The sequence below is a fragment of the Babylonia areolata genome, chromosome 6, assembly GCF_041734735.1.
Source record: "Babylonia areolata isolate BAREFJ2019XMU chromosome 6, ASM4173473v1, whole genome shotgun sequence".
NCBI lineage: Eukaryota > Metazoa > Mollusca > Gastropoda > Neogastropoda > Buccinidae > Babylonia > Babylonia areolata.
In genome coordinates this window covers 41,320,237-41,345,163 of record NC_134881.1, presented here as the reverse complement: position 1 = coordinate 41,345,163, position 24,927 = coordinate 41,320,237, and the positions used below count along the sequence as shown (strand labels likewise).

The window sequence follows — 24,927 nt, the reverse complement described above, 5'->3', positions numbered from 1 at the left end:
TTACAGAGTCAAAATCTCAAAATTGGCATTAAACTGTGCAGAAAATGTTCTGGCTGCAGAATCATGAAATGAATATAACTGAAACAATGAAATTATAAGCACTGTATTATTTCTTTGAAACACACCCACCGACGCCACGCACGCGCACATCTACAATACTTTATGCAATCACAGGCAAAAACATAAATAAATGTTTTCTTTTAGCTCATGTTGCCTTCAAAAGCAGCAAGAATGCTTTAAATCAAAATAATTTCCAGTTTTCTAGCTTGATTTGGTCAAGAAATCGCAATAGACCCATGCCTAACCCACTTTACCACCCCTCCCCACCCCCATCACCCACCCCCCAGTTTTTGTGGCTGGAGACACAAAACTGAATGAACAACAAGCAAGCCAGCATGCCCAAGTGTCAAAATAACAAAGCCGTTTTCACTAGAATCCCTGTCAGCAAATGAATCATCACTAGTGACAAGGTCACTCATTTCCTGAGCTTTGTCAACTTCAGTGTCACTCATTGTTTACAAAAAATACAAAGATCTGGACTTATAAACTTGGTCAAAGTTTGTGCAAACACAAGCAGGGAGGCAGTAACACCAGAACGAGGCAGTTTTACGAAGGCTGCCGAGCATAGCCGTACGATGTCAGACCTTATGTAAACAGAGCCACGATCGTGGCCCATCGCACTTTACCGGGAAAGCCACGATCGTGGCTCATCGCGCTCTCCGGGTTAACAAAGATGACAACAATCTCACACAGAGTGCAGGTGAGAAGTGCCCACCTGTAGCGGAGGAGGGCTGGGGACTGGCTGACTTCTTGCCGTGCATCTCTCCTTGCAGGGCCCGACACAAGGACTCCAGTTTGATGATCTTGGTCTGCAGCAACTGCTTCTCTTTGTCTGAACGCGTTTTCTGGGGAAGGGAAAGACACACACACACACATATATGTATGTGTAAGTTTCAGTTTCAGTAGCTCATGGAGGCGTCACTGCGTTCGGACAAATCCATATACGCTACACCACATCTGCCAAGCAGATGCCTGACCAGCAGTGTTAGCCAACGCGCTCAGTCAGGCCTTGAAAAAAAAGGTGAATAAATAATAGATAAGCTTACATAAATAAATAAATAATAATTATAATATAAAAAAGGTAGTAGTAATAATAATAAAAAAACAAAAAAAACTAATAACATAACAAAAAACACATGAAATGAATCCATACATTTAAAACATGACACAGAAATTCTTTGTAATTTGATTTACACTTCATAGTTGTGTGGTAACTTTCAAGTAACTTCTCTAGAGGACAAAGTCTGTATTTTCACTATTATTTCTGCTGTGTTATTCATGCTTAATAGTACCTTTATAGGTACAGATAAAATGGCATACTATAACAAACTGTACAAGTATTACTAAAGAAGCGAACATTCGCATTAAGGCAAAAATCTGAGTTCATTATTCTCAAAGTCTATAGTATTATCGCTTCCAGTGTAACAGTCAGTTTTAATACTTCTGTTTTTTCATGTTGTCAATCAAACGATATCATTTAAAAATTCACTCCTACAGAACCAGATCATACGGAAAACGCACTTTCTCTTTCCAGGCTTCTTCCACAGGGAACTCACTCCCGTTTCCTGTCCGTCATTCTGTTTCTTGCCCTTCTTTCAAAACCTCTTTGAAAACTCATGCATTTCCAGCCATTCAAATCAGTAAATAACTCCTTGTCCTTCACTGTTGTTTTAATGAAGGTTTTTTTTCATCTTTATTTTTTTTTTTTTATATATATATTTTTTTTATACTTCTATTGTTTTTACTATTTTTAAACATACTCATGTTCATATGCCTCGAACAATTGGGATGTGCATGTGCACACGCGTGCGTGTATCTACATTTTGTGTGGAGTGGGTGTGGGTTTGTGGGATAGAGTTGGAATGGGATGATCTGCGTGTGTGGGTGTATCTGTGTGTTACTAGTATGCACATGCCATTGCGTTTTTTATCGTAAATGCCCAGGAGCCAGTTGCACTGCTTGGTTCTAACTTTTTGACAGTCAAAAGTGACTATATGCTTAGGTTGACCGAACTATGCCGTTGGTCAGTTCCATACTACACACAGTCAGTAGCGGGTTACGAACATACTAGGCTCTTCTGTCCAAGCAATGCAACTGGCTCCAGGGCTTTCATATCATTAGATTGGGCATACCAAATGTCATTATTATTATTATTATTAAAAATATCACACTTTAACTGTTCTGAGCATCGCTGATCAGGTTACATCTGTAACATCTTTCAACATAAAAAAAAAAGAGAAATGATTATCTAAAAATAAACGAATAACAAAAAAGAGCTGCATGAAAACATGTACACTGATCTGAGAGTCCATTAAAGTTTGGCTTTAAGATGAGTTTTAGGAACTGGCATAAAGTGAAGCCTGCTGTCTCTACAAGACTGACAATGTGCCATCTCTTTAGGACAGTCATGTAAGAATATATATACATATTCTCAGCACACCCAAACCCTGTCCATGTGACACCAGAGGAAGTTCCAGGAATATACCTCCCTACAGACAGTCAGGACTCTGCCCTGGAATGCCAGGCGGACCTGTAACTTGGATAAGACATCCAGGACTTGCCTATTCGATAAACACAACCCGAGCTAGCCCCGAACAACGTGACCTGAACCAACTTGACCTTAAGGGCATCAGCCATCAAGTCATTAACTCCGACTCTAACCAAAACCCCTGTCTTTACCGACACCCCCCCCCAACACACTCTCACTGTGCCACACTCACCTCTTCAGCCATGTCCAGGAGGGCTTTGTTGCTGGCTTCCCACTTGGCTCTCCACTGTGCTCCCTCTTTCTCCAGCTTCTTGATCCTCTTGCCCATCTGCACACCCAGCACGGCCATCATTTCAGGGCCACAAAGGGTTGCGACAGCAGAGTGCTTTCAATCTCAGTTCTGTGCACCTGGTGGGTGAAGGTAGGAGATATGGCTGCCTACATGGTAGGGTAAAAAAAAAAAAAAAAAAAAAAAAAAAAGGTCATGCACCAGCTGCTGTGGCGAAGTGGTTAGCGTCGCGGACTGACGGCTGGGAGGACGTGGGTTCAAATCCCAGCGGAGGTGGGTTTTTCAGCCCGTGGCCGGCTTCTACCCAGAGTCGAGTGTGCTGTGGGCTTAAATGGGGAGACTGGGACCACACAGTCGAGTGTCATCCACTTCAAGGATGCGTCTTTGGGTGTGTTGCTCTAATTACCTGACCAACACTGCAAGTGTCTGTTTCTCTTGGGCCTGGTTAACGCCACGATATCATTATGACAGGAAGCGTAGAGTACAGCCTTGTCACGCCGTCCCAAACCAAAATGGACCTCCATAGCAACATCGTCATCGTCATCCTCCTCCTTCATCATCATCAATATAAACAAAACAGTCACAAAGTCTGTGGCCTTTCATGCCCTGCTCTCATGTGACCTCAGTTTCGATACCTCTCCACTTCTGTGCTTGGGGCGAGTTCTGTCAATGTCGTAAGTGTCGGCAGATTCATGGAGGGCTGTTGTCTGAGGGACGTGGTGGCGGTCTCCACTCTGGGAGGGACGCTCACTCAGTCTGGCTCTGCGACTAAGCTATTATTGTCATTAGTAGGTGGCTTAGTAGGTGTTGTCCTAAGTATGTTGAATCACAACAGGCACCACTGAACACCACCGAAGTTACTCAGCAGCAGTGCAGGGTCTCCTCTGGTGTGTGGCCTCCTGGCGACCTAACATTGATGGTTCCCTGCGGACTGCTGATGATGGAACTGTGACAGACGTACCCAGGTGTAGTTGTGTACTGGGGAATCTTAATGAGCGGCGTGGGAGTAATGCCACTGAAATGGTGCAGATGATGGGGCAGCAAAAAAAAAAAAAAAAAAAAAAAAGAAAAAAAAAAGAGGTCATGCACGTAAAAGCCCACTCGTTTACATACGAGTGAACGTGGGAGTTGCAGCCCACGAACGAACAAGAAGATTGAAAGTACAATGAAAGAAAGGGAAAAATGCCAAAAGACATTTTCACTACATTCCCTTTCTATGCCATACTCTCCTGGACATAGGGACACTAACAAAAGATGCATGGAAAAAGCAAAGCTCAAAATGTTTACCGCTTTCTATCGAAAGGGTTTAATACACCTAATCCTCCTAACTGTCAGTGTTTTTTTTTCTCTCTCTTTTTCAGATTTTACATCCTGCCAGTCATCCAGCATTAAAAAAAACAAAACAAAACAAAAACAAACATAACCATCTTTGTCACAATTTAAGTGCACCATGCACTTTTTTCTCACACACTTTCCACATATCCCTTCTTGTTTCCACGTCAATACTCTCATTCATGGCGCAGCACTTTCGCATCAACCATTACCGTCATGTGCCTCAGACACCTTTCTTCCTCACAGACCCATGTGGAATCCAAAACCTCTGTAGATTTTTCAATGACTGTGGTATATCAGTGCTTAGGAACAAAGATATGTTATATAACAGACAATGACCAGGAACTCATGGGCATTTTCTATGGACAGGACGAATGTACAATGGAACGATGTGGTGTACCTTCGGACAATATTTTCTACAGGCAGACTGCCTGGTGCTGCATACTCTGCAGTTGATATTTCTCCTTTCTTACTTTGCATATGGTGGTATTAAGTTCCAAGCTTCACCCTTTAAAAATCGCAATCAACCAAGAGAGAAAGCAAAGGAATTCTGTCACAGAACAAGTCACGATATAATCACCTTGCTTGCTCAAAGACTACACCGTAGTCATTAATCAAGCAAGATGAATGAGCTCACTTTGAATGATAAAAAGCTTTACTATGATTATTCTGCACCTGTGCATTCACCCCAAGTGATCCAAAATGTACAAATGAACTTCCAAATACTAAGACAGACAGGACCTCTCAAAGAACAGCTTTAAGCATATTCTTATACAAATTAAACTTTCAAATACAAAACGGAGACACACTGGAGCTTTCCAAGAACAGCATGAGTGAGGTACATTCATTCTGATGTACGTACCTTGTCCATTTCTGACTTTAATTTCTGGAACATGTCGTTACTTTTGTTGATGGTTCCCTGGAACTCCTCGTACCGATCCTTATACATATTGAGCTGCAAGCACAGAAAAACAAGGATCGTAACAAAACTCTCTGACTAACATACAGCAGCACGGATACACACAGACATAAGCACACCAGGGTACAAACAGCAACATGGATACACAAAGAAGGAAGCACACCTGGGTACAAACCTGCATTCATACAAATCTATGCATGCAGGCACACGAAACAAAGAAGCATCCATAATGAATTCACTCACTCGTTCATTTTCAGTGTGTGTGTAGTTCATACATATGCACAACCAGGTCTCAAATTTCAATTTCAATGCTGCCACAAAAATCATGACTGTGTCATGTAAGTTGGTGAAGTTAACAGCAGTCATTCTACACAATTTTTTCTCTCCCATATACAGCATTCTTGACATCACCCTACCATCTAATTATCAACAAGATGAACTAAATTTTTAGAGATACACCCATACAAATTCCAAGACATAAAAGCAACCAGTCCAATAAAATGTTGGAACTGATAGTCTGAACAAGAACATTCACCAGGGGAAGGGACATAACTCCTTTTCAGAAACAGGTGTGAATTTTTTTTTTGGCAAAATGATTTCTTCAATACAATAATCAAAACAAGAAACAAAATTAATAAAATAAAGACACACTCACCTGTGCTTCCAACATGGCATTTTTCTTCTGTGATTCTGCAGTTTGCAAGAGAAGCTGAAAAGAAGCAAAGAAAGTTGAAAGATAAAAAGGACAACAACTTTCTGAACAAAGTATGACAGAAATAGAATTTGCAACAGCAACCCGGGGGGGAGGGCGAAAGTTAACATTTCAGATTCTGTCTAAAGTGCACATGCATGAGGTTTAACCAAAAACGAAAACATGAAAAATTACATGCATAACAAACTGTGAACAGTTGTAACAAATTTGTTATTCTTAACAAGGTTCTCAGGTGCCACCAATCAAAATTCCATACTTTTTAATACCAGAAAATTTTCTATACAAAACACAAAGCCAAAATGAATTTGAAAAAAAAATCGTCTGGTACACTGCTCAGAAAAGTGACTGGTGGATATCCTGGTACTGATGTTTAAATTTTCTTCACCTTGTTTTCCAGATCCAGACAGCTGGAGAGAGTTACTAAAGCACCCCCACAAAATCTTACCAGTGCTTTTGTCACTAAAGCACCCTACAAAAACCTTACCAGAGCTTTCAATGCTAAGGACCACCCCCCTAAAAAAGCTCACAATTTTTTTTCAGAAGTAAAGCACCCTACAAAAAACTCGCCAAACAAACTAATCAGTTCTTTCTTCCTCAGGTGCTTCAGCAGTACCAAAGCACGCCCCCTACCCACAAAACTGACTATCAACAGCAAAACAGCCATGGAAATTGTTTTCATTTTGCCGAGGCTTTTCCAGGTTTCCATGGCTCTGAATAAAGCATCCAGCCCCCAGACCCCCCCCCCCCTCCCCCAAACATAAAACAAAAACAAAACACACACCACCACCTCACCAGTTCTTTTTCCAGACTTCCATGGCTCTGAATAAAGCATCCACACCCCAGACGCCCCCCCAAACCCCACAAAACCCCCCCAAAAAAAAACACACACCCACACTAAAACAAAAAAACCAGAAACAACCCACCTCACCAGTTCTATTTCCAAGACTTCCATGGCTCTGAACAAAGCATCCAGATCCCCCCCCCCCCCCCCCCCCCAAAAAAAAAACCTCCAACAAAACAAAACACACACACACCACCACCACAATGACCTCACCAATTCCTTCTCCTTGTGGTGCTTCTCCTCCTGCTCCTTCATGATGGCGGCGGCGTGGGCCAGCTTGGTCTCGGCCAGCTGACTCTCCAGCTCCCGGTGCTTTGTCAGCTTGTCCAGCTGCTGCTCCCTCAGCTCCTGCTGCTCCAGGAACTTCTTCAGCTTGCTGGCCAGGTCGTGGTTCTCCTCGCGCAGCTTCACGTTCTTCTCGTGGTTCTCCGTCATCTGCGTCTGGATCTCCCCGATCGTCGTCTGCAGGGGCCCAGGAAAGGGGGTGGTCATAATGATGATATGTTCTGCCAAGTCATTTTCGAGGTCTGGGGGCCAGGAAAGGGGGTGGTGATAATGATGAAATTTTTTTTGCCAAGTTAAAGGGGCCAGGAAAGGGGTGGTGATAGTGTCGATATATTTTGCCAAATCAAGGGGGCCAGGAAAGGGGTGGTGGTAATGCTTATATATTTTGCCAAATCAAGGGGACCAGGAAAGGGGTGGTGGTAATGATGATATATTTTGCAAAGTTAAAGGGGCCAGGAAAGAGGTGGTGGTAATGATGATATATTTTGCCAGACAAGGGGGCCAGGAAAGGGGTGGTGGTAATGCTTATATATTTTGCCAAATCAAGGGGACCAGGAAAGGGGTGGTGGTAATGATGATATATTTTGCAAAGTTAAAGGGGCCAGGAAAGAGGTGGTGGTAATGATGATATATTTTGCCAGACAAGGGGGCCAGGAAAGGGGTGGTGGCAATGATGATATATTTTGCCAGACAAGGGGGCCAGGAAGGAGTGGTAGCAATGATATATTCTGCAATCAAGGTGGCCAGGAAAGGGGTGGTGGTAATGATATATTTTGCCAGACAAGGGGGCCAGGAAAGGAGTGGTGGCAATAATGATATATTTTGCAATCAAGGGGGCCAGGAAAGGGGTGGTGGTAATGATATATTTTGCAAAGTTAAAGGGGCCAGGAAAGAGGTAGTGGTAATGATGATATATTTTGCCAAATCAAGGGGGCCAGGAAAGGGGTGGTGATAATGATAATATATTTTGCCAGACAAGGGGGCCAGGAAAGGGGTGGTGATAATGATGATATATTTTGCCAGACAAGGGGGCCAGGAAAGGGGTGGTGATAATGATGATATTTTTTTTTTGTGAAGTCAAGGGGGCCAGGAAAGGGGTGGTGGTAATGATGATACTTTTCTTTGCCAAGTCATTTTCAAGACAAAGAGTTCATTATTATGTATTTTCATTTCTCACTTGTACTCAACTGTGAGCGATTTTTTTTCTTTACTGTTTTGTCACCATGTATACCTGCTTGCACATTCACTGGAAGAGCTGAGTAGCACTGGCATGATGTACTACTACTACTACTATGACTACAACTACAACAACTACTAATACTTCAGCTACTGGTACTAGTAGTAATGATCATAGTAAATATTTTACAATCATAAAGTGCTTTCAAATATCTCTCACCTATGTATCTGCCTCATTTAAAGGAGCAAAAATGCTACTGCATTTCAATATTGCGTACAACAGTAAAAATTTCTGTGGAAGTGAGATCATTTTTGTGCTGTAAACAGACGTTGCACAGCAGTCAACAACATATACATATGCAAACAAATCTTTTCACTCGACCATTCTCGGTCAAGTCAGCCAGTTAGTGGGAATATTTCTTCTTTGTTCGTGGGCTGTTACTTGTCACTCATATGTACACGAGTGGGCTTTTACGTGTATGACTGTTATTACCCCATCATGTAGGCAGCCATACTCCATTTTCGGGGGCGTGCATGCTGGGTATGTTCTTGTTTCCATATGCTGACATGGATTACAGGATCTTTAATGTGCGTACTCTATCTTCTGCTTGTGTATACACATGAAAGGGGTTCAGGCACTGTCAGGTCTGTACATATGTTGACCTGGGAGAGTGGAAAAATCCCCACCCTTTACCCACCAGGTGCCTTCAACGAATTTGAACCTGGGACCCTCAGGTTTGAAAGTCCAACGCTTTAATCAGTCAACTGTACCCGTCAGGGAGTGTGGCGTGTGTGTGACCACAATTACCTGGAATTTGGCAGAAATCTCCTTTCTCTTTTCCTCCTCTTCTTTCTGCCGCAGAATGCTTTCTTCCTGCAACATAACAATACATTAATTTGTTAATCTTCACTTTTCAGGAACATCTTGGTACATGTCTGTGTGTGGCAATGAGCGAGTGCACACATGGATGATGTGCACTGATATCTGTGACAGTGTTCTAGTGCGTGTGTCGATATGGCAGAATGTGTATGTTTGTGCATGCTGTGTGTGTGTGTGTGTGTGTGTGTGTGTGTGTTTGTGTGTGTGTGTGTGTGTTGTATGTGTGTGAGTAGTTGCATGTTTGTATAACACACAAACATACACCAATCTGTAAGAAAAGCTATGGAAAATAACACCAGCAAATCCGTTCAAAACTGTGGCAAATGATTATGGTAATGCACAAAATGCAAACGAAACCCCAATGCATGTATGCTTCACAGCTCCAAACCATGCCATCCTTATCCCCCATTCTAAGACTGAGAGAGATAGAGTGTGCACATGCTTGTGTACAGATGTATGTCCGTGCGCGCGCGCGGGTGTGTGTGTGTGTGTGTGTGTGTGTTTGGTGTATAAGGTAAGATAAGATAAGATAAGAATAACTTTATTATCTCCAACAGGCAACCAGAGAAATTTGGTCAGGTACGTTATCACAACATAGACAAGTAAACAACATGGAGACCACACATTGCAGGTAATATTCTAAATGTAAAAACAAAGAATTAATAAACATTATTTTGAATATAATCATGAGCATAACCAATTATACTGCACATTGATTATAAATCATATAAATAACTTTCTTATCTCATAAAGATAAACTGCATCGGGAGCGGCAAAACACAACCAGATAATCAGCACAAATTATACTGCACATTGATTATAAATCATATAAATAACTTTCTTATCTCATAAAGATAAACTGCATCGGGAGCGGCAAAACACAACCAGATAATCAGCACACACACATACACACACACACGCTCTCACACAAACACACGGATTACTTGATTAAACAGGAGTAATAAACATATGTTTTCAAATAAAAGCATTTCACATATTCGCTTTAAAAAACATTGCAATTTAATCATTATTACATCATAATTAGTAATGCAAATATATTCAATATATGAACGTCAACATTAGGCTTGTACATTCATCCTGCATACTGCACATTCATAATAACTATTTTTTAAGCTTAGTACCAACACTAGAACAAGGTACAACCTATCATACACAGACTTTCACACATATATTCACATGAAAGCGCGTGCACATACATAACACACACATACACACACACATAGTTCTCAAGAATTTAAGAGGTGGACTGAACATGGAATAAAAAGTTTTCAGTACTCTGGATTTCAACTTAAAAGTTCTGTAGCGTCGTCCTGATGGCAGTAGCTCATAATACTTGGCGAAAACATGTGCGTCGTCAGCTGTTGTCTGCCTGCTTTTCTCAACCATTTGCTTCTCATACAGCTCTTGCATACTGGCTTGTTTCACTCCCACAATTTTACTGCACACACTCATGATATCATTCAAAACATGCTTACTCCTCACTCCCAAACTTCCATACCAGCACAAGAATGAAACTGTGAGCACGGACTTGATACAACATTGATAGTAACTTTGAAGAATATTGGAATTTATACCAATATTTCTAAGTTTCTGCAAACAAAATATTATAAATAGGTGGCATTTCTTATGAATGGAATCAACATTCCTGTCAAAAGTCAGCTTACTGTCTAAGACAATCCCTAAATATCTATATTCATTCACCCTCTCCACTGTTTGACAATCTATAACAAGGTAAGCTACAGGCAATGGGTCTTTCTGAACATCTATCAACATTTCTTTTGTTTTCAATATGTTCAGATCCAGATAGTTTTCCTCACACCAAGAACAGAACTTTTTGATTTCAGTAAAGTAAATAGCATCAGAGTTGGACATATCTTCAACAGCTGAATCATCAGAATATTTTATGACAGGGAGTTTCCTCTGTGCCTCTACAGTCATTTGTGTACAGTGTAAATAGGACAGGGGACAGCACTGTACCTTGGGGTGCACCAGCAGAAGTAGAGTTTAGAGAAGAGTGGGCAGAATGAAAACGGATGGAATGAGTTCTACTGAGGAGAAAGCTTATAGTTATAACCCAAAGAGTAAGCTTCAGATCAACATCCAAGCCCAGCAGTTTGAGGGCAAGGAGATGAGGCTGTATCGTGTTAAAAACAGAAGAGAAGTCAACAAAAAGAGATACGAACAAAAGATCCTGTGTTATTCAAATGAAGGAAAGCATTATGAAGGAGAGTTAGGATAGCACAGTCAATACTTCTGTGTGGTTTGTAAGCAAACTGAAGAGGGTCAAGATGCCGTTTAGTGAAAGGAAGTAGATGGCGGAGAACAATTTTTCCAAAGCATTTCATCACCATTGAAGTCAGGGCAACAGGACGGTAATCATTTAGTGCAGCTGGGTTCTTTTTCTTGGAGATAGGACAGAAAGTGGATTTTTTTCCAGATGTTGGGGACAGAGCAGTCCTTGAGAGAGACCAGTTGGAAATTTTACAGAACAAGTCACAGAGCTGGGAAGCACATGTTTTCAGTAATCTTCCGCGTTCTTGGTGTGTGCATGCTTGCGTGCGTGCGTGTACGTATGTGTCTCTGTGAGTGCATGCTGATGCATGTGTGTGTCTGTACACAAACACATCTGCAAAACTGTGTGTCAGCATGGACTTAACCTAACACAATCACCATGAGCCCCTCACTGGAATGACTGACCCCAAGACCAACCTACCATGACAGCTTTGTTCTGGAATGACTGACCCCAAGACCAACCTACCATGACGGCTTTGTTCTGGAATAACTGACCTCAAGACCAACCTACCTTGACAACTTTGTTCTGTTTCTGCAGTTCTCGACACAGTGACTCCAGCTTGCTCTTGGCGATGACGGCCTTGGTGTGTTCTGCCTGCAGCTGGTCCTTCTCTCGCTGAACCTGCCCATGCAGTCAACACCCCGTTAGTCAGTCAAAGCCACACCCCTTTCTTTCTTTTTTAAAAATTTTTTCAATCTTTTATTCATTTAAAAAAAAATCTATTCCATCAACAGATAACTTTTATGGTTACCTGGACAGTGAATCCCTATTCACTGTGTCTGGGGCTTGGCACAGGAATGGGGCCAAACGCTCTCCTTCTACCACTTTAAGTTAACTCTCTCCGGACGAAGGAATGCATGAGCATTCCTACATAAAATGTATTCGGTTTCAGACGACGGAATGGAATAGCATTTTCAAGAAATAAAAATCCATCATGAGCTGTACACGTGATTTTGTGATTAGCCAAGCAGAGTGCGCTATTCTGGGTCACTCCACAATCGAATGGCAAGATTGGTCAGCCTGCCATGTGTGGCCCGTCTCGCACACACGCTGACAAAGTCACTGACCGGTCGTCTGCTCGCATGCCAGCCTGTTAGCAAAGCGGGCTCTTCTCAAAATGTTGTGAAGCGAACAAGGCAGCGACGGCAACGTTTTAGGGTTGCCGAAGTACTTGAAATGCTACAAACTGAAGGGTCGGACACTGAAGAGGTGGATGATGACGAAGAAGAAAGCGAATTTAATGCAGAAAGCGAGCATGGGTATGGTGATTCGGGGTGAAAAATTGGCAGTATTTTCTACATATGGCAAAACTGTAAAAATAAGATGAGAAATTTGATTTTTTTTTATATGTAATAGCTCAACATGTAATAAACCAGTTCTGAAAGTTTCATTTTCTTACTCTGTATTTTGTATTGTTTGTAATTTTTTTCCAAACCCTTACAAATGGGCCGTCTGTGGGGAAAAGCAAGGGAGAAAACTTGTCCCAAGTGAGTTAACCTTCCCCAACTAAGTCAGGTACCCATTCACATTTTATGGGTTGACAACTTGGGTGAAGGAAACTGAAGACAAGCGCCTTTCCCTGGGACACAATACCATACCGGATCAGGGCCTCTTAACTCTGGCCCCTGTTGAAAACTGGCTCAGAAGTCCAATGCTTTAAAATATTCTGCCATGGCGCATTTGTTCTTGTATGTAATGTATCTAGTATAATCAATGAATAATCTTCTTCTTCTGCATTCGTGGGCTGCAACTCCCACGTTCACTCACATATACGCGAGTGGGCTTTTACGTGCATGACCGTTTTTACCCCGCCATGTAGGCAGCCATACTCCGCTTTCGGGGGTGTGCATGCTGGGTATGTTCTGGTTTCCATAACCTACCGAACACCGACATGGATTACGGGATCTTTAACGTGCGTATTTGATCTTCTGCTTGTGTATACACACGAAGGGGGTTCAGGCACTAGCAGGTCTGCACATATGTTGACCTGGGAGATCGTAAAAATCTCCACCCTTTACCCACCAGGCGCCGTCACCGCAATTCGAACCCGGGACCCTCAGATTGAAAGTCCCACGCTTTAACCACTTGGCTACTGCGCCCGTCAATGAATAATCAACAATGAGTAATCAACAATATCAACAGTATACTGGTAATGCAACATTAAAAAAAAAGTTTGTGAATACATCTCATGAACACCACATGACAGAAACATTTAATCAAGGCAAGAAAAAATCAAAGTAGCAATTTACAGCATGTCATCAAAACATCTGAACTGTCTACTCTAGAAAAAGGACTGTTAATGAAACCATGTTACCATCTCCACTTACCACGGTCATTTTACGTTGTTGTGATTTGAACGAGGTCTGGAGGACCCGATGTTCCTCGTGGAGGTCAGCGTACTTCTTGCACAAGGCGGCCAACTTTTCCTCAGGGGAGTTCAGGCTGCTCAGAGCTCGCAGGATGTACTCTGTAAACATATCATCTATACTAATCCAGAATCAGTTGCTGAATGATGCGTAAAAATACGTTATTGTAATTCATCTGATTTACGCAACATTTATTTTCATTACAAGTTTATATATATATATATCACACTGTCTAGGTTATAAGCAATTAACTGCTACTTGTAAAACCCCGACTATATTTGATCGAGAAACAATGAATGATTTTGTATTCTGAAATTTGTGCGAATGCTTATATGTCATGATGTGTTTGTATGGGTATTTTTTTGTTTTGTTTTGTGTGTGTTTGTGTGTGTCTAAATGCACAAGTATGTGTTGGGGGAAAAAAAAATCAACAGCACAAGTTAATATTTCAAGTAAGAGACAAGCAGACTGATAAAAAAATTCATCCATGTATTCCACGATTCCTCCTCTCCTTATCTCGCCTTTCTCTACTCCCTTCTCAGGACTACCTTTCAATTGTACAAGCACCCTAAACTCTTCTATCACCACATACTTCCCCCTGATGCATACTTTTAGTTACCTCCTGATTTCCCACGGCCCATTTTTTTTTTTCCCCATTTTGCAAAACATGGCCCATTTTGAAAATCTTATCTCAATTAGCTGCCTTTTTCATTATTATTCTACTTTAATCTATTTATCTATTTAGGTTTCTTACCTCAATTAGCTGCCTTTTAAATTTCTTTTTTCATTTTTTGTTCTACTTTAATTAATTTACTTATTTGGGTTTCGCCCGCATCAAGGCCTGACCAGCAGGCTGGGTCCATGCATTGGTCAGGCATCTGTTCTCTTCCTTCCCCTTACAAAAAACAAAAAAAACAAAACAAAAACAACAACAAAAACACCAGATGTGGTGTGGCATACATGGATCAGTCTGCACATTTTGACACCTCCTTTAAACTAAACCTAACAGCCTTAATTAATCACTCACCAATGCTCTTGTCTTCCTTCTTCTTGGTCTTGGCGGCTGCTGCTTTGCCCTCCTGTTCAGACTTGCTCTCTGGAGCCGCCGGAGCTGCCGCTGCGCTCCCGTTTGTCCCCCCTGCCCCTTTCCCAGCGCCCTCTGCTGCTGTTCTGCTCTCCCCTGCCGGTTCCGGGGACTCGCTAGAAGACAGGCGATCTTCCGCCGGTGAGCTGCCACTGTCCGTTTCTTTGCTTGGGACAGGTGGGAGGTCGTCTTGTGGAGAGCGGTCCTCCATGCTTGCCTCCTGATGTGTCGCCAAGGGCTCAGCAACCTCTGTGGCCATGGTTTGGGAATGACAATCTGCCTGACTAGAGACTGTGCTGTCTGGGACTGTGCTGCCTGATGCTGCTTCCAGGGATTCAGGTGCTGCCTGGGTAGGCTGCTCTGATGCTGGTTCTTCTTTGGTGTGGTCTCTTTGTGTGATTAAACAACTGTCCTGTTGAGAACTGCTGTTCTGATGCAATGATACAGTGTGCTCTTGGTGAATAACACCTTGTGCTTGTGAACCAGTCTCCTGTGAATGTGTGGTGTCTTCTTTTGTGCTCGAGTTGTTATCAGAGTCTGTTTGTACACCTGGAATGATATCCTGGTTCGATGGTGCTTCTTTTCTCTGACAATCAATGTCCAAGCTGTAATCCTGGCCGAATGGAGCTTCTTTTTGACTATCTGTTTCTGACTTCAACAACGCAGTGTCCTGGCTTGGTAAAATTTGTGCGTGATCATCTGCCTGTTCATCTGAGACAGTATCCTTGCTTAATGCTGATTTGTCCTCTTCACTGGCACATCCTGCACAAACTGACTGGTTGTGAATGCTGAAGTTCTCGTCAACTGATGACGTGTTATCAGCAGCAGCACTACCAACGTTACCAGTAGTGCCACAAGATTCTACAGTTTCAGGAAAGACAGACGTTACAGCAGATTCGGATGGTTTTGCTTCTGATGTTGTAACATGCACATCTCCTGCTGCCAATGGTTCTGTTTGTGACTTTGGTGTATCTCCAACTGTTCTGTGGGCTGCAGTCTCTTCACCGCTGGAAGCGACAGACGGTTCACCAACAGTGTGGATGTTCTCTGGTTTTGTGTGTGTTTCCGGTTTCTTTGTGGAGGGGTGATGGTGTTCTTCTTTTGGCAGACCCTGTTGACCGTCGATGGGTTTGGCAGCTTCTTTCACTTCTTGATCGGCCGACAAATCCTCTGGATCTTCTTCTTGCTCCTGTGGTAAACACATGATACATATTTCACAGTTTAATAACAACTGCAGCCAAAGAGATCCGTCAACCCTATCTATCTATGTCACATGCACATACACACAATCACTTTCACACAAACTGATATCACTTAAAGTGGAAAAACATGTATGTGTGTGTGTGTGTGTGTGTATATATATATATATATATATATATATATATATATATATATGCACACACACACACACTCATTCACACACACACACTCATTCACAAACATGCACTTACACACACATGCACCATTCAATTAAAAAGTTCAATCTGACTTGGAGCCAAGCCAAACACACAAGGTCAGATCAGGTTTACAAATGAGCAGGGTAAGGAGCCGGGAAAGGGGGCAGAGGAAGGAAGGAGGGTGGGAGGAGGGCCAAGGGTGAAATGGGAGGTTAGGCATGGCTGGGGATGAAAGGCAAGAAGCATAAAAGAGAGAGGAGCATATATATATATATATATATATATATATATCAGATGGAGAGATGATAGATAAATTGATAAACAGATAGAGAGAAGATAGAAAACAGGAGAGAGAGAGAGAGAGAGAGAGAGAGAGAGAGAGAGAGAGAGAGAGACACACACACACACAGAGTTCTTGTGCATTATTACCTAGTTCTGCTTTTCATCAGACTTTAATTCTTTGGCATTTCCAATTCCACTCACCCATCTCCCCTCTCCAAAAAGTTAAAATGGATATCTTTCATTAAAAACAACAACAACAACAACAAAAAAGACGGCAGAATAAAGTTTTGCTTCAACCCCCCTCTAGCTGCCAAGATTTTTTGGGGTTCATACTCTCTAAAAATCTAAAAATAAACATGCTCAGGCTGCCTCTTGAAACCTGCTGATCACACAGGAAAGCACCAACACTTGGCGTGCCGCTTTCATGACGCTTCACAAAAAACTGACACTGGCAGTCATGATTTGTGACAATATACCAGTTTTTGTTTTTGGCAGGTTGGTTGGTTGGTTGTTTTTTGAAATGGATTCTTTCCTAGTTGCAGACACACAATGAACGGTATTAACGCAAACAGGTCAGGACAATATATGATATATTTGACATTCTTCGACTATCCTAGAGCAGACTGATAATCCAGGACAAAAAAAACAAAACAACACCAAAAAACAAAAACAACAAAAAAAACAAACAACCCAACAAAAAACAAAACAAACACCCTCCCCCTTCCACCAGCATACTTGTATGACATTCTTTGACATCATATCGTGGGTATCTCAGACAGGTCAACATCTAAACATAAAAACCTTTTAGTTTATATAAATATCAAAGGAAGTAAAATACCAAATATATTTATATACATTATACAGCCTGACTACTGAGATCTGTATGTATCTCTCTCTATATATATATAATACATGATACATGTAAAAATATATACTACATAGATTTCCATAAAGTCTGTATCTTAGATTGTGACTATCCTAGACCTAATATTTGTTAATTGTTTATTTCTTATTATATATATGTCTATGAGTATGACTATACTAGTAGATTACTAGTAGATTGTGGCTATCAAAGACTGAACTGAACATAATGCTTTTCTTCATTCACCGATTATGAAATTACATAGGCCTAATTCTGCAGTAATACTAGTTTACTTTCGGTATTTACCTTGTCTTGTAGTTGTATGCTATTGGTGCATAATTGAAAATTTCTTAGAAGTTGCTGCACTGTTTAACAAACCATCATTGTAAAACAAAACAAAGAAGTGAGAAAGACCAAGAGAGATAGACAACACAGAGAGAGACAGACACAGACACAGAGAGACAGACCGATGGGCAGAGACAGTGAAAGACAGAGACTACAGAGAGAGAAGACAGAAAAAAAGATGTCAGAAGGTTCGCAGAAAAGAAGAGACTGAAACAGGTGGATGTTCATCACTGCTGAAAGTACAAAGGCAACTGTGCTTGTGTTTGCACAGGTTCAGTTGGCAGTCTGGACCCCAGCCATCTTTTTTTTTGTGTGTGTGTGTGTGTGTGTGTGTGTGTGTGTGTGTGTGTGTGTGTGTGTGTGTCTTCTTGGTTCTAAGCAAACAAAACAACTTAGAGTAAATCAGGAAGCAGTTCTGTACAACTGTTCCAAAGCAAAGAAGTGGGGTGTTCTGCAGAAATGTTCCAAAGTATGGAGATGTTCTGTAATATTCCAAAGCAAAGTAGGGGGATGTTCTGTAATGCTCCAAAGCAAAACAGGGAGATGTTCTGTACAACTGTTACAAAGTGAAGTAGGGAGATGTTCTGTAATGTTCCAAAGCAAAGCAGGGAGATGTTCTGTACAACTGTTACAAAGCAAAGTATGGAGATGTTCTGTAATGTTCCAAAGCAAAGCAGGGAGATGTTCTGTAGAAATGTTCCAAAGTAGGGAGATGTTCTGTAATGTCCCAAAACAAAGCAGGGAGATGTTCTGTACAACTGTTCCAAAGCAAAGTAGGGAGATGTTCAGTAAAGAGGTTCCAAAGCAAAGTAGGGAGATATTCTGTAAAACGTTTCCAAAGTAAATCTGAGAGATATTCTGTACAACCGGTCTAAAGTAAACTAAGGAAACATTCTGTATTTAAAAAAACAACAACAAAAAAACCCCACCAAAACAAACCCACCCCCCAAAAACCTAGGGAGTTGTTCTGCAGAAATGTTACATAGTAATCAAGGGAGATGTTCTGTATAACTGCTCTGTATCTATAACTGTTCCAAAGTAAACTTGGGAGACATAATGTACAAATGTTTAAAAAAGAAAGGAAAAAAGTACAAATGTTTAAAAAGTGAGAGAGAGAGAGAGAGAGAGAGAGAGAGAGAGAGAGAGAGAGAGTTTAGAAATGTTACATAGTAAACAAGGGAGATGTTTTGTGCAACTGTTCAAAAGAAACTTGGGAGACAGTTTGTGAAAATGTCAGAAAGCAAAATAGGAACACGTTCTATATATCTCTATCAATGTTCCAAAGTAAAATCTTTTTTTTTTTCTGTGCTCATCCCCAACCTGAAACCACCCCAGTCCACACTCCCATTCCCCCCTCCCCAACACACCTTAACACCCATTCCAACCTTTCTAGTTTCAGAACTTGTGCATGAAGATTTTAAACTGAACATGGAGTGGATGGTTACCCTGTAACTGCTGTAATTTCTTAAGTGAACGTACATCTGTGGAAATGGCTTACCGTACAAAGCTTCTACAAATAAATGAACGAAAAGATTCACCAAGAGAGGGCTCTCCAACTTCCATATGAAATAAACAAGAGATGAAATGGCCTGAGATAAACAGGGCTCCCTGACAGTGAACGGAACAGGAACCAGCTTACAGTGTTACCCCTAGCTTTGTGGACAAAGGTTTCATGAATAAACATGGAAGCGGAGCCCATCGCTGTAGGACTGCTTTGATTCTCTGAAGCAAAGGTTTGTGATAAGAAGGTGTGAGATTGATGAGGGGTGGTTGGAAATGAATGCCGGCACACCTAAGAAAAAAAAAAGAAAAGAAAAAAAGACGAAGGCAAAGAAGGAGAAGAAGAAGACCACAAAAAAGAAAGGATACAAATAGATCAAAGCACTGTGAACTGGTGAGGAGGAGAACAAAATTTTCAAAGAACCCTACAATTTACTGTTTCTATTATTTTTGAAAAAGAGATTCATGATCAATCTTTAAATAGGAAAGAAAATAAAATTAAAAGTACAACGCAAACCATCTAAACAAGAAAAAACGACAACAAAACACACACATACACAAAATCATGAAGCTAATACTAGTAATACTAATAATAGTAATTAGTATTACACATATGACAATGAATTTTTTTAAATTTTTAATTATCAGTGACATGTGATGAATGTTGAAACAAACTTATGCAAGTTATATCTCTTAATGCTGCACCACTGACTCTGTATTTCACACCATAATGTATCCAAGACAAACCACAAAGTGCTATCAAAATATTTACAGAACTTTACACACAACATCCAGTCTCCATCAATGAATTTGAAGTCTTTGCTTATTACATATCTAACTTCACTAATAATGACACTCATAATAATAATAATAAAACTTTCACACAACAAACATCCAGCATCCATTACTGAGACGATGAACCTTTACTCATTTAAGAACAAACTTCACTAATATTTTCACAAAAAAAAAAAAAAAGAAAAAAAAAAAAAAGCATCTGATAGAAAAGAGCATTATTACATAACACTTCTACATCTGCAGTAACAACACTAGACTGTCTTAATGTCAAGGCAACAGTCTTTATACAAAAGAAAAAAAAAGCACATGCACACAAAATAAACATGCAAGCAATGCACTTCAGCCAGCTTACTTTTCCACATCCCCAGGCGATATAGGAGAAGGTGGGGCCCATCCTTTAGCCCCTTATACTCATGTACCCCCCTCACCCCCCCACACAACACACACTATGCAGGCAGGAAACCAGGACAGGCCCAACCAGTCAGTCAGGTAGGTAAGCACGGGCCCAGCAAGTATTCACTTCTAACACAAATGTCTCCACTCCCACAGTTGGTTAACAACCGGCAGCCCGGGCAATAAGCTCCCCCACAAAATGTCATGCAATGCTTCAATGGCTCGGCAGTCTACTGAAAGAGTGATATTTCGGTCTCTTTTTTTTTCTTCTCTCTCTCTCTCCCCTTCTGTGTTCATGTGTGTGTGTGTGTGTGTGTGTGCGTGCGCGTGCATTTGCATGTGATGCGCACACACACATGCACGTGTAAAGGACAAAACTATTTCGTGTGAGCTTCACGCGTAGAAAAAAAAAATCCATTAGAAATTATGAAAAAAAAAAAAAAAAAAAAATCACAAAACTGACGCTGAATCAATCCACAAATCCTACTACTACTACTACAACACACACACACACCTTATAACCTCCCCCCCTCACCCCCCAGGTATCACTATTCAACAACTAAGCACACAAAACCAATTCAGCAGAAACGAATTTTCTCCTCCACCACTCCCTGAGTATCAAAATACCACCAGAACCACAAAACAACTGTGAGTGTGAGACTATGTTTTAACAGGAACAATGAGGTATGCAGCATAAGCAGATTTCCTCCCCTCTCCCCACCTCCCAAAGAAAAAAAACTGCACAGCGCACTCAAAACTCTCGTGGTGGAGCACACGGAAACACACAGGTATGACTGACATGCCTGCCACAGTGCGAGGGGTGCCTTTGGTACCAACAGCAGAAATGCACACTGGGAGACTGGGAGAGAGCAGCATCTCCCGCCATTGGCTCTGGCATGCATGCTCTGTGTGTGTGTGTGTGTGTGTGTGTTTGTGTGAGATTCTGCCTGCCTGCTTGACAGATCCACCTGTGCTGCCTCCTTCAAAAATGTACAGTGGAACCTGTCCCACTAGACTTCTGGTTCTACACACTATTGTCTCTGTTCTTTTAGTCATGCATGTGTATATGTATGTAGAATAGAATAGAACAGAAAAGAATAGAATAGAATAGAATATGTTTTTATTACCAAGTGTACCGGGGTCACAAGGAATATTGGGTGTGCGATTGCGTGTGGTGTGCGAGTGTGTGGGTTCTATGTGTCTTTTGTGTGTATAAGTGTATGTGTGTGTGTGTGTGTGTGTGTGTGTGTGTGTGTGTGTGTGTGTGTGTGGACTATGGTCTTGTTACTAATGATCTTGCAGTTTTTATTCCCTTTAACTTAGTCTACTGAATATTGTTATGGATATGGTGAGCAGAAAGAACAAGAGAGAGAGAGAGAGAGAGAGAGAGAGAGAGAGAGAGAGAGAGAGCAAGACAGCCACAGAGAGAGAGAGAGAGAGAGAGAGAGAGAGAGAGAGAGAGAGAGAGAGAGAGAAATGGAAATATGAAAAAAAGAAAAAAAAGAAAGAAAAAATCTCCACAAGTACACACTTGCTCACTCACTCTCTCTTAACATGATACAGAAATTCACTCATTACAATGGAATAAACTCATTTGTAAGCCTCAAAGACGGAATCAAGGGCTGGTGAAAGACATTACTACAACTACAAGAGCCTGCCGAAGAAAAAAAAAATCATGAAAAAAATTATTACATACAACTCAAGAAATGTCATCAACACAAACTCAGCACACAGGGGGAAACTCATATTCTTGATACATTTACATGCCCACTGAACACCTTCACGTTACTGCCACTGAAAGACATCTGAGCCTGGTCAGCTAGGCTCCCCCCCCCCCACCATCCCCTTCTCCCACCCCACTAATGGACAAAAGCTGCCAGGATACAGCTGTGATTTGGTGGCAGAGGCACAGACCTATCATGGTAAGTCATGGCCCAGTGGGATACAGGTATGCTTGTCAGTGTTCATTTGTGCTCTTCTCTCTGGCAGGGTACAGCTGTTTGTTTTTTTTTCTCTCCAGGATCTGGGCTCTGATTTGACCAGCACTTTTCAAAAAACCCCCAGTGATTCAGAGTTAGACCTTCAACTTTTTTGTTGTTGCTTGTTTTGTATCTCAAGGCCTGACCAAGCGCGTTGGTTACACTGCTGGTTAGGCATCTGCTTAGCAGATGTGGTGTAGCATATATGGATTTGTCCGAACGTAGTGATGCCTCCTTCAGCTACTTAACTGATACATGCTTGTGTTTGTTTATACATGTGTGTCACCGAGTGCAAAAGTTATTCTGTGTGTGTATGTGCATGTGCATGTGTGTGCACATGTGTGTGTGCACATGTATACATGTGCATGTGTGTGTGCACATGTATGTATGTATGTGTGTATGTGTGTGTGTGTGTGTGTGTGTGTGTGTGTGTGTGTGTGTGTGCATGCTCAAATACAATGTGTGTGCATATACTTCTGACAAGTAGATATCACTTACAAGTTACCAGGCCTTAACTGATTTCAAATTAAACAAAAAGCTTTTTTTTTTCCATTCAGGTCTCTTAAAGCCTGATTAAGGCAAAATCAACTTTTCTGCAATGTCATACATTTCTTTTGACTGGAACCAGTTTTAGCAGTCATACTCTTTGTGTTAAAATTCAGTGTTCATACCTTTTGAATATTGTTTTGATTAATATGTTCTTCCACACTTTTGCTTTTTTTCTTCTTTTTTCTTGTGTGCACAATTTTCACAAATGATGTGATTTACCCCTGTTTATAAAACCATTTGTGAAGTGAAACCCTACTTTTCTCTTGACACACACATGAACTTACATCTATTAATATATACACAGTCCATGATTAGATTAGTATCATAATACTTTTAGTTATGACAAAGATGTTATTTTTTCATTATGACCCAATATGTAAAAAGACAACTCTGTAATAATGTGATTTGTTCATGGCCTGTTATTTTCAGTAGCTCCTTAGTTTTCCATCTGAGAAAAACAAACACACACACAAACCCAACCTAATCTAGCTTTGGAGAACAAATCAGAGACACATGAAGTTAATGTAACTAAAGATTTTCCACTAAAATAATGTTTCTGCTGCTACACAAAACTGAATAAACAACCTCTTGAAATGAAATTATAAATTATACTCATAGTCACAGAACACTTTATCTTTATTCATTAAGAGGATCAGACATCAGTCCTGTGTTTGATGTTCTGGAATCCTATAATGGGGCATTACAGGAATTCTTTTTTCCCCAAAAATAATTCCTAAGCCAAAGTATTCTATAAGCAAAAAATGTCAGACAGCCACTTTCCTACCCTGGTTTGGTTTGGGGAGTGTGTTTGTAGCGACAGATTGCCTTTAGTTTAATAGTTTATTACACTGAATAGGAAAATAAATATTGTGGCTCTCAAGGCCTGACCAGTGCATTGGGTCTATTTGTACAGCAGGCATTTATTATTATTTTTAAGCAGATGAAGAACAGCATAATTATATGGATCAGTCTGCTGACTTTGACATCTCTTTGAAAGGAACTTAAAACAACTCTCACCTGTCAAATGATCATACTTTTTATTTCTCACTAATTTTTAGTTTTAATTATATGATGTACAATGTGGATGGTTATCTAAATTTCACATGTGCTGCTGGACACAAATAGCTATATGTATGGTAAAAAGTTTTTATGTTCAATCAGCAGTTCTTACTGTAGCTGAGATGTCTGAATAGCAGTAACATGACAGTGCACATGTTCCAGAACTGCGTGCCCGAACAGGAAGGATAATCCAACTGAAATGCCTTGATGTCAGAGGTTACATTCTAATGGTAACGGCATACAGCGAAATGTCACTGTGATACACTTCTGAATGAGAAAGGCAACTTACATAGGGCATACAAGCAGCAACGCAACTTCGACAGAATCCGCAACTGAGCCGTAACAACTCGATCCGTGACCAAACACGGTCATCAAAACACGCGCTCAGTCACATACAACTATTCTCAGCAAACTGCACAACTTTTAATCAATCAGTTTGCAACTCAGCAATTATTGTTGATAGTCGTTTCATACTAATGTGATGGAGCGGTTTAAAAGACAGAAATCAAGGTTTGCGTTAGCATTACTTTCCGATTACTTACGCGAAAGAAAAGTTGGACTTCACCTTGTTCACTCTTCGAAAGCAGCCATTTTCTGACGTCATAATATAAACACCAATGAAACAACACCTAATATTTGCTGCAAACACAGAAGAAACGAAAGTGCATGGAAATGGCAGGGTGTGTCATTGACACCACTGAGATACATATACAACTATATATATATATATATATATATATATATATATATATATATATATATATATATCTGTGATTGACACATGCAGTTGCTTGCCTGACAGATGCAGTTTCAGTTTCAGTAGCTCAAGGAGGCGTCACTGCGTTCGGACAAATCCATATACGCTACACCACATCTGCCAAGCAGATGCCTGACCAGCAGCGTAACCCAACGCGCTTAGTCAGGCCTTGAGGAAAAAAAAAAGAAAAAAAAAAGGGTAGATGTCAGTAAAATCGACGCTATCGCAGGGTAAGACACAGGCGTGTTTTCGTTTGCTTAATC

The 24,927-nt window shown here is 40.9% G+C and overlaps 1 protein-coding gene across 3 annotated transcripts in view; it reads right to left on the bottom strand.

Annotated features, from left to right (window-relative positions):
* Nucleotides 1–24,510, bottom strand: part of LOC143283019 (beta-taxilin-like) — a 29,037-nt gene extending 4,527 nt beyond the window's left edge. Inside the window, exons 1-10 of one of the 3 annotated variants that reach the window (XM_076589011.1) lie at nucleotides 24,450–24,510; nucleotides 14,690–15,935; nucleotides 13,624–13,763; nucleotides 11,807–11,917; nucleotides 8,911–8,976; nucleotides 6,855–7,103; nucleotides 5,744–5,797; nucleotides 5,032–5,124; nucleotides 2,781–2,876; nucleotides 776–905 (exon numbers count right to left, since the gene is read on the bottom strand). In XM_076589011.1, coding sequence (XP_076445126.1) covers nucleotides 776–905; nucleotides 2,781–2,876; nucleotides 5,032–5,124; nucleotides 5,744–5,797; nucleotides 6,855–7,103; nucleotides 8,911–8,976; nucleotides 11,807–11,917; nucleotides 13,624–13,763; nucleotides 14,690–15,005 — 1,255 coding nt within the window. In that variant the 5' untranslated portion in view covers nucleotides 15,006–15,935; nucleotides 24,450–24,510. Of the gene's footprint in view, nucleotides 1–775; nucleotides 906–2,780; nucleotides 2,877–5,031; nucleotides 5,125–5,743; nucleotides 5,798–6,854; nucleotides 7,104–8,910; nucleotides 8,977–11,806; nucleotides 11,918–13,623; nucleotides 13,764–14,689; nucleotides 15,936–20,279; nucleotides 20,502–24,449 lie in introns of those variants that run through there. The other 2 variants (XM_076589012.1, XM_076589010.1) reach the window with 2 other exon arrangements.
* Between the last annotated feature and the right edge of the window lie 417 nt (nucleotides 24,511–24,927).